At 38.7% G+C, this 13786-nt stretch overlaps 1 protein-coding gene across 4 annotated transcripts in view; it reads left to right on the forward strand.

Moving 5' to 3' along the window:
• NR5A2 (nuclear receptor subfamily 5 group A member 2) overlaps nucleotides 1-13786 on the forward strand; it is a 180495-nt gene that overhangs the window by 86150 nt on the left and 80559 nt on the right. For all 4 annotated transcript variants that reach the window (XM_043963264.1, XM_043963265.1, XM_043963267.1 and 1 more), the window contains one exon: nucleotides 4147-4266. In XM_043963264.1, the coding sequence (XP_043819199.1) occupies nucleotides 4147-4266 (120 nt within the window). The remainder of the gene's footprint in view (nucleotides 1-4146; nucleotides 4267-13786) is intronic.

Genomic DNA, 13786 nt, shown 5'->3' on the forward strand with positions numbered 1-13786 from the left:
CTTTTTTAAAAGCATCTGGTATTATTATCCTGAGTTTTGATTATTCAGAGTTCCAGTTAGTTATTCAAAGTTTATAGAAATCAATTCAACCTTAACCACAAAAGGACATTTCTGGTGTAATCATTAAATATCCTCTTAATTCTTATTTACTAACAAAAAATGACTTGGTAATTAGTGCCTAACATAAAATCACAGTCACAGTCATATTATTCATCAGAATAAAACAAAATATCTTGAGTGTTATGTAACTTCAGAATGGAGGCAGTGTGTCACAATAGACTCAGAGGAGCTGCATTCAAATCCTCTGATACTATGTAACTGTGAGCAAATCACTTAAACACCACCCCCACTCCCTCCACCTCCCCCACCACCCTACCCCAGCCTCAAATTTCCTCATTTGAAAAATAAGAAAATTAGACTGGCTTGTCCCTGAGACCCCTCACAACTCCAGATCTAACATTGTAGGAAAATGCCAATAACTCCCAACCGAATGTTTACTTACCTAACTGTACAATGCTCAAAAGCCCAGCAACAACCGTGATTCTAAATAGATCAATTTCAAAACACCTTCGCACTAATAGAACTGACATAAAGTCTCAGTTATTTCAAGAATTTATTAAAAGCTGGGTTGTGAGGAGAGAACAATGAAGTGTTGATAAGGATGAAGTCTGCCTAGGAGAGATATACACATTTTTCTTCCTTTAGGTGTTTACTAAATTCACTGTTCTTCTGAGAAAGCAAAAGTTTATAATGATTAACAATTTTGAGTTGTAGGAAATTGTTCCCTACAACAATTTGCCTCTTGTATGACTTTAGACTCTCAGCTATCACATCAATACAAATAGTTTCTCAGATGACTAACTTAGCATTCTGAGATAAAGTCCTTCCTTTATCATAGCTGATAATGCAGGGTTATATAGGATGGTGTGGCCAACTGTGTGAGAGCCTTCACTGCATGATTAAAATGATTTTCCCAACATCCCCCCACCCCATCTCTGTATTCTACATCTCCACAGCCATACCCACCTCCCCGATGACACTCTAGGTTGTTTAATGCCAATGTCTGTACACTAAGGATCTATTCAAAATAAGTATGTTATTCTCCTTTTTTCATAATAAAAATTATCTTGAGAATGATCATACTTCTTATCTACAGATAATGAAGAATTGACATCATGTTCACCCTTTCCTCTTGTTCATGGCTAAGGTAGACATGCATAAAGCATATTATCCTCTCAGACGTGAACAGAGCTCCCAATGAAGCTGCTTTGGGCTTCCTTGATATTAAAAAATATATCAAATAATCAGTCATTTTGAAAATAATCAAAACACAAATTCTTCAGGAAAATCTCCCTGAGGGGCAGCTAGGTAGTTATTCAGATAGAGAGCCAGCCTTGGAGTCAGGAGGACCCAAGTTCAAATTTGGCTTCCAACACGTACTAGCTGTGTGACCCTGGAAAAGTCACTTAACCCTATTGCCTCACAAAATTAAAAAAAAAAAAAAGAAAATCTCCCAGGAGTGTGTTAAAACTATAAGCAGAGGGGCAGCTAGGCGGCACAGTAGATAGAGCAGAGCACCGGCCCTGGAGTCAGGAGGACCTGAGTTCAAATGCAGCCTCAGACACTTGACACTTACTAGCTGTGCAACCCTGGGCAAGTCACCAAAAAAAAAAACAAAAACCTATAAGCAGAAAGAAATTAAAAATCTTTAAAAAAACAATGGATACTTATAAAAGTGTCAGCTGAGATGTGGTCATGTTGCAAGGGGTGGGGGGTTAAAGAACTGACCTCAAAATCAGCAAGATGTGAGTCAACTCCTATCCCTAACATGTACTGACTCTGTGAACCTGGGACAAGTCTTAGATTGTAAGCTCCATGAGGATGCTCTTCTTGCACAGTGCCTGGCACATAGTAGGCATTTAATAAAGGTTGACTGATTGATTAACTTAACTTCTTAGTTTCCCAGGCAACTCTAAGAATAAAAGTTGCCTAGTAGCTGTCAATGTACATTGGTAAAGGAGGTACTTTATGCCGATGAAATCACAGGTGTAGTCCAAAAAAAATAAATGTCAATTATAATTATTAATCCGATCGACTGTGGACCCAGCACTGTGCAATCCAACATGAGAGACACACACAAAAAGTGTGGAGTCCTCAGAGAGCTAACGATCTGGGAAGAGAGGTCAGAGTCCAGATAAGACTAGAACCTATGAAATACTGGATGATGAAGTGCTGAATCCTCTGGTCCAGGTATATTAGGCTTCTGTTACCATGGCAATGGCAAAAAGAAAGAAAACACAAACAAGAGCTAGGAGGAAAGCAATTGTTATGTAGAACCTGCCCCTATCTTCTTTTTTTTTTCTTCCTTTTTTCCACTTAAAAGGGTTTTCTCTAACAAGTGAAAAGAACAATGAAGGCAATCAGATTTCTGGTTTTATAAATTTATATGGGGTTGTGTTTGAAAGGGTATTTTTCTATACATCTTCCTGGTCTTATGGGTTTTTTTTTTTAAGAAAACAAGATATAAAATGTAGATTTCCTCTATTGCTGCTAGTTTTTTGTTTTTGTTTTGCTGTTCCTTCCTTCCTTAATTCTCCCATCTGTAAAATGGGACTAATAAACGCCTCACTTGTTAGTCTTAGTGAAACAATATTGGTACAATATTTTGAACTCCTCAGACAAAGGCACAACATAACTCTTGAGACAGAGGCAGTGATATGGTGCAGGGAATAGAACATTCAGTCTAGAGTCAGAAAGACCTGAGTTCAAATTCTGACTCAGGCACTGACTAGCTGTGTGATGCTTGGCAAGTCACCCTTTTTCAGTCTCAGTTATGTCAGACCCTTGCATAGTGTTTTAAATTCTACAAAGTGCTTTACAAATATTATTTAATTTGATCTTCATAACAATCCTGGGAGGTAGGTGCTATTATTATGTCAGACACTTGACACTTACTAGCTGTGTGACCCTGGGCAAGTCACTTAACCCCCATTGTCCCGTAAAACAAAACAAAAACAAATAAACAAACAAACAAAAAAGTTCTTTTGAAATGCTAGCTATTATTAATATTAAATTAGCTCATAGCATGGAAACCTTGGAAGAAGGGGGGAGGCAAGAAGAAGTATCTATATCCATCCAAATTTAGTTTGATGACCCCAAGGACTTAACTAGGAAAAAAAAAGACAGAGATAGATGCAGAAAGGGGGAAAGAGACAGAGACCGAGACAAAGACAGGCAGACAGAGACAGACAGACAGATCAAAAAAAATAGATTGACCTAACTTTTATTGATGGGTCTACATATACTTAGTATTGGAGTATCTGAAATGAGTGAAAATTTTAAGAAAAATAAGTAACACTTATACAGAGTGCTTCCCTTTTGAATCTCATAAATGAGATTTGAATTCAGGACCTCTGACTTCAAATTCAGTAGCCTTTTCATTGTACAACACTAACTCTCTAGTTTCCTGGTGTATAAATTTTACCCCCAGCCAACAAGACATTGTTGATAAAGGAGAAATGCCTGGAAGACCTGGGTTGAGTTCTGCCTCTGAAATAAACCAGCTGTGTAATCATGGGCAGATCTCTTCATTGCTCAGTGCCTCAGGCACATCACTAAAAATTTAAGTAACTGAGGAGCTGCCAATATGCATCGGTAGAGGGAATTTCCACACTGAGAGTTCCCTGAACTGATTTCACTGGATTAAAAAAAAAATCTCCCCATTTGGCTGCCTAATAGAACAAAATATTTACTTCTTTCAATGATCATTCAATAAATTAACCTCCAGGTACATAAACATGGACTACTTAGGATTATTATAATGGTGCCTGTGGATCACAATCTAAGATGCCCAAACCTTCCACAAGCAGACCTTAATAGCTCTATTAATGTTCTATCTACCACTCTAATGGATTGCCTTTTCCTAGCAGTTCATTGATCATAAATACTTTAAGTATTTATACATGGCCTGAGCTCCTTTTGTTTTGAAAAACAATGCTCTGCCTAGTTAAGATCTGAGTATTTGAGCAATGCTAGCCTTAAATCACCCAAGCAAGTTCACTTTCCACTAAGCTGAGATTTATGCACAAAAAAGAATATCTAGACGTATAGGTATATATAGTGAAATTCCTTCTGTTTTTTTTACAGGTTGATGACCAGATGAAGCTGCTTCAGAACTGCTGGAGTGAACTCTTAATTCTTGATCACATTTACCGACAAGTGGTCCATGGGAAGGAAGGCTCAATCTTCCTGGTTACTGGGCAACAAGTGAGTGTGGAGGCACTGCAGGAGGAAAGTGTCTTTCTATTAAGTGTGTTCAGAATGGCTGAGATCTAACTCAGGCAGAAGCACTTCGGTGCTTCAAAATGGAGAGACTGGCTCCACACAATTTATAAAAGATGACTCTATGTACTCTCTTCCTAGTCTGATGATTATGGCTAAACTTGCAAAAAGCAAACATAATCACAAACACTCTCTTTTTTCTGAACTGGTGTATGCTGTGATGATTAGAAGTTATAGGAAGGCTATTTCAAGGAGTCCTGCTTCTCGGATGGATGGACAGATAGATAATCAATAGATAGGTAGAGAAATAAACAGCTAGATGATAGCTAGATAGGAGATGAGAGAGACAATAGAAGGATGGATGGTAGATAGATAGGGATAGATGGAGAGATAGATAGATGGAGACAGAGAGAGAGAGAGAGAGAGAGAGAGAGAGAGAGAGAGGGAGAGGGAGGGAGGGAGATCTAGGAGAAAGACTGCAGGGTTTCGGCAAAGAACCTGAATTTGAACCAGCCCCTTACTGCCTATGAGCACAGCATTTCATCTCTGAGTCTCAGTTTTTCCATCTATAAAATGAAAGGGTTAGACAAAATTACTTCCAAACTCTCTTCCCGTTCTTGAACTATTATCCAATATACATAGAAAACTATATAATACACCATAATTTCAGGAGGAAATAAGCACTAGCAGTTGGGGGAATCAGGAAAAGCTTCATGGGATAGATGGTACCTGAGATAAGCCTTAAAGGAAGATAAGGCTTCCTAAAGGTACTGATGAAGAGACCATATCTTCCAACTATGGTGGATGGTTTGTGTAAATGTACAAAGGCAGAAGTTGGAGCGCTAAGTTAAGGCAAATGCTAGTAATCCAGTCTGGCTGGAACTTAGAGTACATGGAGAGAAGTAATGTGAAATAAGATTATAAAAGCAGGGCTTTTTAGGCAGAGTCTGTTAAATTGCTTTTAAAAATATTTTGATAAGTATATTTCAATATAATTGGTTTCCTTTGTAATCCTATGTGTTTTATACACATAAAAACATTATTCTGAGAAGGGGTCCATAGGCTGACTGCCAAAGGGCAGTCTCACACACACACACACACACACACACACACACACACACACACGCACGCGCACGCACGCACACACATACAGTTATGGGAACTAAAAGAAATTTATAGAATAACTATTATATATTTAAGTGCAATAGCAAGCTGTACATAATAGATTTGCAGGTTCATATACAATCATCTTTTTATTATTCCATGTTATGGAAATGTTTGTTTTATCCACAAATTTTTTAAAAATAACATATTTTTAAAGAACCTTGCTGTGAAGGTAGGTAGGAATCAAATTACAGAGGGCCTTGAATGTCAGGCTAAGGAGTTTGCATTTTATCCTAAAAGCAATAGTAACAAACTAAAAGTTTTGGAGGAGGGGGAATGTCTTAGAAGCTGTAAGGAAATGATAGATGAAGAATCATAATTCAGAAAACAAGATTTAAATAATCATATATCTAGATGGATATGTGATTATGAAAATAGCTCTTTCTTTACTTCAGACATATATAAACTTAGAAGCAGGGGTCTCCTAAATCTTAGTCTTTTCAACATAATTAAGTCATTTTAATAACAATCATAATTCCCATTTATATAGCACTTTGAACTTGGCAACGAAAGTATTATGAATCATAGATCAGAAGAAAGGGGACAACAAATATGAATCAAATGAGGGAGAGTATGAACAAGGAAAATTGAGGCTGATTCTCAGAAAAGACATCGTAAGCCAGCATTGCTTAGGCCAAGTAACATAATGTAGTCCCTGGGGAACAATTTCCAAAAGGGGGCAAATTAAATATATGCAGGGATATCCAGATGTCATATATTTAAACCCTTCAGCCTGACTTTCCTGGTTGTATTTATGTGGAGGTTGATTGCTTCTCTCTTCATACATCCAGATATAGTTCAGATTCACAATAATGGAAAGGAGTATAACTCAAAAGGATAGCTAGGTGGTGCAGCAGATGGTGTGCTAGACCTGGAGTCTGAAAGACTTATCTTCCTGAGTTCAAATCTAGCCTCAGACACTTGCTAGCCATGTGACCTTGGGCAAGTCACTTAACCCTGTTTGTCTCAGTTTTCTTATCTGCCAAATGAGCTGGAGAAGGAAATGGCAAACCACTCCACTATCTTTGCCAAGAAAACCCCAAATGGGGTCATGTACAGTCAGACCCAACTGAAAAATGACTCAACAACAACAACCCAAAGAGAAGACTAGGGGAAAGTTAAATAATATTCTTATTGAGCAATTCTTTAAGGTTATCTTTCCCATTGAAAGTCTGACCCTTAAAATTGTGTGCAGCTGGTCCCTTTCCCATCCACCATGTGGGACGTACCAAAGGTTCTCTGGTACAACTGAACAGAAATCTGAAAAGAGGAGATGAGCCAAGGATAGGTACCATAAATGCCAGCGTCTCCTACCTTGTGGAACAGCCTCCCAACTAAAGGAAGGAAGTCAATCTGTCAACACATATTTGTTGAGCATCTATGGAGAGCCCTGCCCTATGGGAGATGCTTTGGGAGAAACAGAAAATCTGATATGATGGTCCCTGCTTTTGGGGAAACAACAATCTCATTATAGAAACATTCATAGTTAACATTTGGGAAACAATATTTAAATGGATCACTGATGTGGGCATCCCTTCCAGTAATATAGATTGTGACTCATCTGTACCTTCCCAGCCCTGGCAATTCTTGTCCATGTCCTCTCAAGCCTTCACTACTAGTAATTCCAGTGTGCTGGGGACCCTCCTCAAGAGCTTTTGACATTCTGAGGATATGAGTGAGATACATTGGTTAGCCCTCACTCCTACCACATGACCAGCCAATTTTCTTCCTCGCACATGAAATGTTTCTTTGGTAACATTCTTTATCATACTTTTCCTTCACCATTCAATAAAAAAAAAACACAAAATTATGTGGATGTGGTTATAAGTAGAAATGGAATTAAGAGAGGATAGAGGTCATCTGGAACTGTTGTTCAGGGAAGACTACAGGGAAAATATCAGCCTTGAACTGGGCCCTAAAAAAATGAATATTGGAAAGGTGGGGAAAAACAGGAAAGGTATTGTAGATGGAAAAAATGGCAGCAAACATAGGCATGGACGTGGAGTCAAAAGACTGATCTGACAAGTGCAATAGAAAATAAGATTACAAGTCTCTCACATATTTTGGTCTATTTGAAACCAAGCTAAGAATAAAATGCTGTAAGGTTTTATATACTTCCTATGCTGACAAGCTAATTTATACCCTACCATTTATTTAACACTTTACAAATAACTCATTTTAACCTCATGACAATGCTGGGAAGTAAGTGCTATTATTATCCCCATTTTACAGATGAGGGAAACTGAGGCAGTTCGTGATTAAGTGGTTTGCCCAGAGTCACATAGCTACTAAGTGGTAGAGGCAAGATTTGAACTTGAATTTGTGACCCCAGGTCCACTGGAGCTCCATCCATTGTACCACTTAGCTACCCGTAACTCTCTGACTCTGTGAAATAATAACTTCATGTATGACCCAGGCTACTTGATGTTTTCTTCCACTATTGGCTAGAGTATTGAAACGAATGTCCAAGAAACTGTATCGTTTTATTCCACTGGATCCCACCTTTGAGTGCACTGCCTTATTCTGTAGTTATTATATTCTCCCCTTAGCCATTCTGATACAGCACTTCCAAATAATGAATGCTTATGTGCTGGGAACCAGTAAAGTATATATTAGAACATAAGAGACATATTACCTGCCTTCCAATACAGAAATTAACTTTTTCCTAAATTAATAATTAGAGCAGTAGAAAACTAAACAATATTCACTTTTCCTGTCACTATCAAGTTTAATAGCATCTCTAGATGATTTTTTTTTCTTTTTCTTTTTTTTTTTTACGGGGCAATGGGGTTAAGTGACTTGCCCAGGGTCACACAGCCAGTAAGTGTCAAGTGTCTGAGGCCGGATTTGAACTCAGGAACCCCTGAATCCAGGGCCGGTGCTTTATCCACTGCGCCATCTAGCCGCCCCTCTAGATGATTTTTAAAGATTTTTTTAAAGATCCCCAATGTATCTGTTATGCTTTCCGATTCTCTCTTCCGTGCCTTCTCCTCCAAGAGCTTGCCTTTTCCATCATCTCCTCCCCACCTTCTCCAAACCCATTCATATTCCACATCCACTTTCTTATCTTCAATGCCTTCTTATCTACTAGCTCCTTCCCTTATGCTTACAAACATATTTAGGTCTGCCCTGTTCTTAAAAGGCACTGTATCGTGCCAACTGCCATGTATTTTTCCTCCCTTTCCCAGCCAAACTCATAGAAAAATAAATCTAAACACATTGCTTCCACTTTCTCACCTCGTAATCACATTTTAGTCCCTTGTAATCTAGCTTCCGACCACACCGCTTGGCTCAAACTGTTCTCTCTAAAATTACCAATGATCTTTCAATTGCTAACTCAAATGACCTCTTTCTCGGATTGAGTGAAATATTTGTAAAGTGCTTAGCACAGTGCCTGGAGCATAGTAGGTGCTTAATAAATGCTTATCCCTTCCCTCAATCCTTACTGGACCTCTTTACAGCTTCTGACACTGCTAACTACCCATTCCTCCTCAACATTCAGCTCAAGAAATACTCTCTTCAAAGTCAGCTTTCTTGTTGCTGCTCTCTCCTGGTTCCCCCACCCTGTCTACTAGTTTCTTCTGCATCTTTTGCTGCCATCCCCTAATCAATCAACGAACAAGTCCATATTCATGGATTTTGCCTTGGACACTTTTCTTGTCTCTCTCTTCACGTTGCCTTTCTTACTGAGCTCCTAAATCTATATATCCAGTCCTATTTTCATTCTTGATCACAAATTCTACACGAGCTACCTCCTAGAAACATCTGTCTGAATGTAGCATTGACATCTCAAAGTCAACAAAACTTAAGCGGAACTCATCTTCTTTCCCTTAATAAATCCCAATCAGCCCCTCATCCAAATCTCCCTATTTCTTTTGTGGGCATCACCATCCTTCCAGGAATCCAGATTTGCAACCTCAGAGTCATCTTTAGCTATTTCCTTTCATTCACCCCACCAGCATATCCAATCACTTCAACCCCCAATCCTTATATCCATCAGTTCAGTCTTGTCAATTCAACCTCTACTCTACCTGTCAGTTTTCCATATCCATCCCCTTCTCTTCGTTCACAAGGCCACCAACCTAGTTCAAGCTCTTGTCACCTGCCATCTGTACTATTTGCAATAACCTCCTACTTAACCTCCCTGCCTCAAACATTTTTTTTTCCCTGATCTATCCTTTAAGCAATTACCCAAATAATCTCAAAACCTAAATCTCTAGCTCAAGAAGTTTCAATGACTCCCTGATACCTCTGAAATTAAATACAAAATTCTCAGCTTGGCCTTTAGAGCCTTTTGTAATCTGGCTCTAGTCTCTGCCTTGGAAGGCGTATTTCCTATTTCTCCCCTCACATAGTCTACAATTTAGCCAAACTGGCCCACTTGGTGTTCCCTGAATGAGGCGTTCTAACTCCCCAACTCCATGCCTTTGTCAAGGCTGGCCCCCAGTCCTAAAATGATCTCTCTCTTCGCTTCTGCTTTATAGAAACCTTGGCTTTCTTCAAAGCCATCTCCTCCACAAAATTGTTCCTGGCCCTCCTGATTGTTAGTGCTTTCTCCTTCCTCCAATTATCTTGTATTTACTTATCTGCTTACATGTGGCATCCCACAGCAGAATGTAAACTCTGTGAGGGCTGGAAATGTGTTCATTCTTTTGTGTGATTGTATCCCTAGAAACTAACACCTGTACTTAACAGGCACTGATTAAAGGCCTATTGAACTGAAAGAAATTGCATGGAGTCCCAGGATTCAATTCTTTGGCAAAAGGTACCCAACCTAAAAGTCTAACTACTGCACATAGGACCATCTAAAGTGGAAGCAGCACTAGGAGAACAAGACTCAGCAAACAAATTAATTTGATTTCATTTCAGTTTGAGTTTCAGAAATAAAAATGGACTTCTTGTAAATCTCTCTCAAAGTACTCCCATCCCCATTCTTTAGAAATACTCTATTTTTCTCATTTTATTTCAGCACTAAGTGCTACCCCTCAGCAAAAGTAATTACCATTTCAAAAGAAAATAAAGTTGAACGAGTGCACTTTTCATCTCTCTAAATTTCAAAACCAAGAGCAAGATTTCACTCTGTGACTTCAACCTTAAAGTGCTATAGAAATGCTAGCAATTAATTACACATTTTTTTCAAGTTCCCACATAGCCTAGTTATACCATCAACACCCAATTCTCAAACTCAAAACAAAAAAAACTTCAGTGATTTCCCATTGTGGTACCAGATTTTTTTTTCTTTTCTTCCACTGCCAAGTCAGTCCATTTACCCTGCTACCTTGTTTTGGAAAGAGGAGATTAAAAAAAAGAAAGAAAGAGGAGATAAAACAATTTTTGCCTCTTTTTCTAGAGTGAATAGCCCAGAAAATAGTTGGATTATCCACTTAGTAAGGACACATTTACCCAAAGAAACTTCTCATTTCTTGTTGAAAACTCAGAGTCCAGTGGCATCACAGTGATAACTGACTATGATTAGATGTTATTTAGATTACTTGGGGAAATTATTAACTCGATTACTCTTTCCTGAATGAAGTAAATTGGATAAAATAATCTGACCCAAACATTTCTTCTATGCCTTCTCTTTCCCCAAATATAAAACTATTCTGCATATTAATCCCTTTCTTGCCGAAAATTAGAGCTATTTCAAGTGAGGGATGTATGTTATACTTCCCCTGTATGCCCATGATAAAACATTGAATACATTTTACATGGAATTTCAGAACCAGAAGATTCTGGTCTACCCCATCCAACCCACACCCAGATAAATGTTCATATTATGTTACGCTTCAACAAGTGATCACCTGACCTCTGCTGGCCAAGGAAGCCCATTTTACCTTGGGGCAGATCTAGTTGTTACAGGAAGTTGATCATAATACCACACCTAAATTTACCAATGAGTGGGACTCCAACTCATTGCACCAGGTTTCTCCCTCTTGGATCAAGTCAGTTCACGCTATATTAGGTGCTGAATAAATATTTTGTTGGATTGATTTGGGAAAATTTCCATTTCAGATACTTTAACTACAACTGAAGTAGCTTGTTATTAACTCAAAATAGCAACGGTTTGCATTTAACATTGGGTTTTCTAGTTACCAAGCACTTTGTTATATTATCTCATTTGGACCTCAGCCAAGTTCTGTGAGGGATATCATATAAGGGCTATTTTACAAATGATGCAATAGCATTGTTGTTGTTCAGTTGTTTTCAGTGGCGTTCAACCCTCCATGACCCCACTTGGGGTTTTCTTGGCAAAGATACTAGAGTGGTTTGCCATTTCCTTCTCCAGCTCATTCGGCAGATGAGGAAACTGAGGCAATACAGGGTTAAGTGACTTGCCCAGGGTCATACAAATAGTAAAAGTCTGAGACCAGATTTGAACTCAGGAAGGTGAGTCTTCCTGACTTCAGGCTGAGCACTCTTTCCACTGTGCCACCTAGCTGCCCATTTCAATAGTCTTAAGCCTAGTGATTTGGCCTGTGATCACAGGAGCATAGAATCACACATTTTGAGCTTGAAGGAACCTCAGAGGCCATGTGGTGGAAGGTCATCATTTTATAAATGAGGAAACTGAGACCAAAGAAGATGAAGTGACTTTTCACAGCTCATGCAGTTAATAAACACTAGAGATGGGCTTTGAGCCTAGTTGTTTTGACTCCAGGTCATGAGGAATGAAGATAGGACTTAAGCCCAGATCTGCTGACACGGAACCCAATCATCTTTAATCATGTCTCCAAATCATCCCATCATTTTCTAGAAATTGCTGAATCTGTATTGTAGACCTGGGGCACCAAAGGTGTCATTGTAGTCAACTCTTATGAAAACCTTAAAGTGCTTTAGCAGCATGAGCTGTTACTAGGATGATGATCGAATAAGCAGTGAGGTGGCACAATGGATAGAATGCTGGACTTTGAACCTGGAAGACCGGAGTTCAAATTCTGCCTTGGACATTTACTAGATGTGTGACCCTGGGCAAGTCACTTTGTTTATTTGCCTGTTTCCTCAATTGTAAAATGGAGATAATGATAGTATCTACCTCACAATAAGAAGCAGATGAGATCACATGACAAAGTACTTTGCAAACTTTTAAATCCTATGCAAATAGCAGCTGTTATTATGGGGGGGAGGGGAAGGGAGAGACAGACAGAGACCGAGAGACAGAGAGAGAATGAACATGCACCCACAGGTTATTTACATTCTATAAGGATATACTTTTACTCACAAACAGGAGAGCCTGGTACATGTACTCCCAGAGAAGGACTGGGCCTGATACTAGTGCCTTGAAATCTTCAGTGATTAGACATTTTGATTGAGGGTATCTGTGGCAATCATTTCCCAGATCACTCCTTTTCTTGGATAAAGTCATCTTACCTGCATCTTTCTTCAGCATCTCTGCACTTCTTTTTTTCCTCTAAATCAAGTCAGTGATGCTACAAAAAACTATTTTCCATGTACATTACTTTCCCCACAAGAATCAGAGAGAGATTTCGGGGCAGTTTTGTGTCTCCCTCATAGAGCAATGTTAAGTAACCACATTCTGTTTATTCTCCTTAAGAAAGAGAAAAAATATTAACAAAATGTAGCTCCCCGTATTAGTCTATATTAAAATAGTCAGCCAAACCATACATTTCAAATGTTTCAAGTTTTTTACACTATTTTTCCATATGATCTGTGTTAACTTCTACTATAAGAGGGAAATTCTTCTTTTTAAATTGCTTGAGAATATGAGCCTTATATTAAATATCAGTGATGACACAGAATACAAGAGATCCATGACTTTACCATTCTGGATGCTTCTTCCATCCATCAATCAACAAGCATTTTTTTCTTAAGCATCTACTATGTTCCCAGGCACTATGCTAGACTTCGGGAATACAAAGCCAAAAAAGAACCAGTGCCTGCCCTCGAGGAACTTACATTCTATAGGGCAGGGGTCCTTATCCTTTTTTGTATTATCGACTCCTTTGGCAGTCTGGTGAAGCCTATGGAGACCCCTTCTCACTTTTTTAAACGCATAAAATAAAATACAAAGGATGAAGTTCACAGATCCCAAGTTGAGAACTCTTGCTTTGGAGGTAGACAATATGTACATATTTAGTATATTAAAATATACACTAAATAAATGCGTAAGTACAAAATGTTTGGGTTTTTTGGTTTTTGTTTTTGTTTTTTTGGTGAGGCAATTGGGGTTAAGTGACTTGCCTAGGGTCACACAGCTAGTAAGTGTTAAGTGTCTGAGGCCACATTTGAACTCAGGTCCTCCTGACTCCAGGGCCAGTGCTCTATCCAGTGTGCCACCTAGCTGCCCCTGTACAAAATGTTTTTTGAGGGAAAACACTAACAC

The sequence above is a fragment of the Dromiciops gliroides genome, chromosome 4, assembly GCF_019393635.1.
Source record: "Dromiciops gliroides isolate mDroGli1 chromosome 4, mDroGli1.pri, whole genome shotgun sequence".
In the NCBI taxonomy this organism is placed as follows: domain Eukaryota; kingdom Metazoa; phylum Chordata; class Mammalia; order Microbiotheria; family Microbiotheriidae; genus Dromiciops; species Dromiciops gliroides.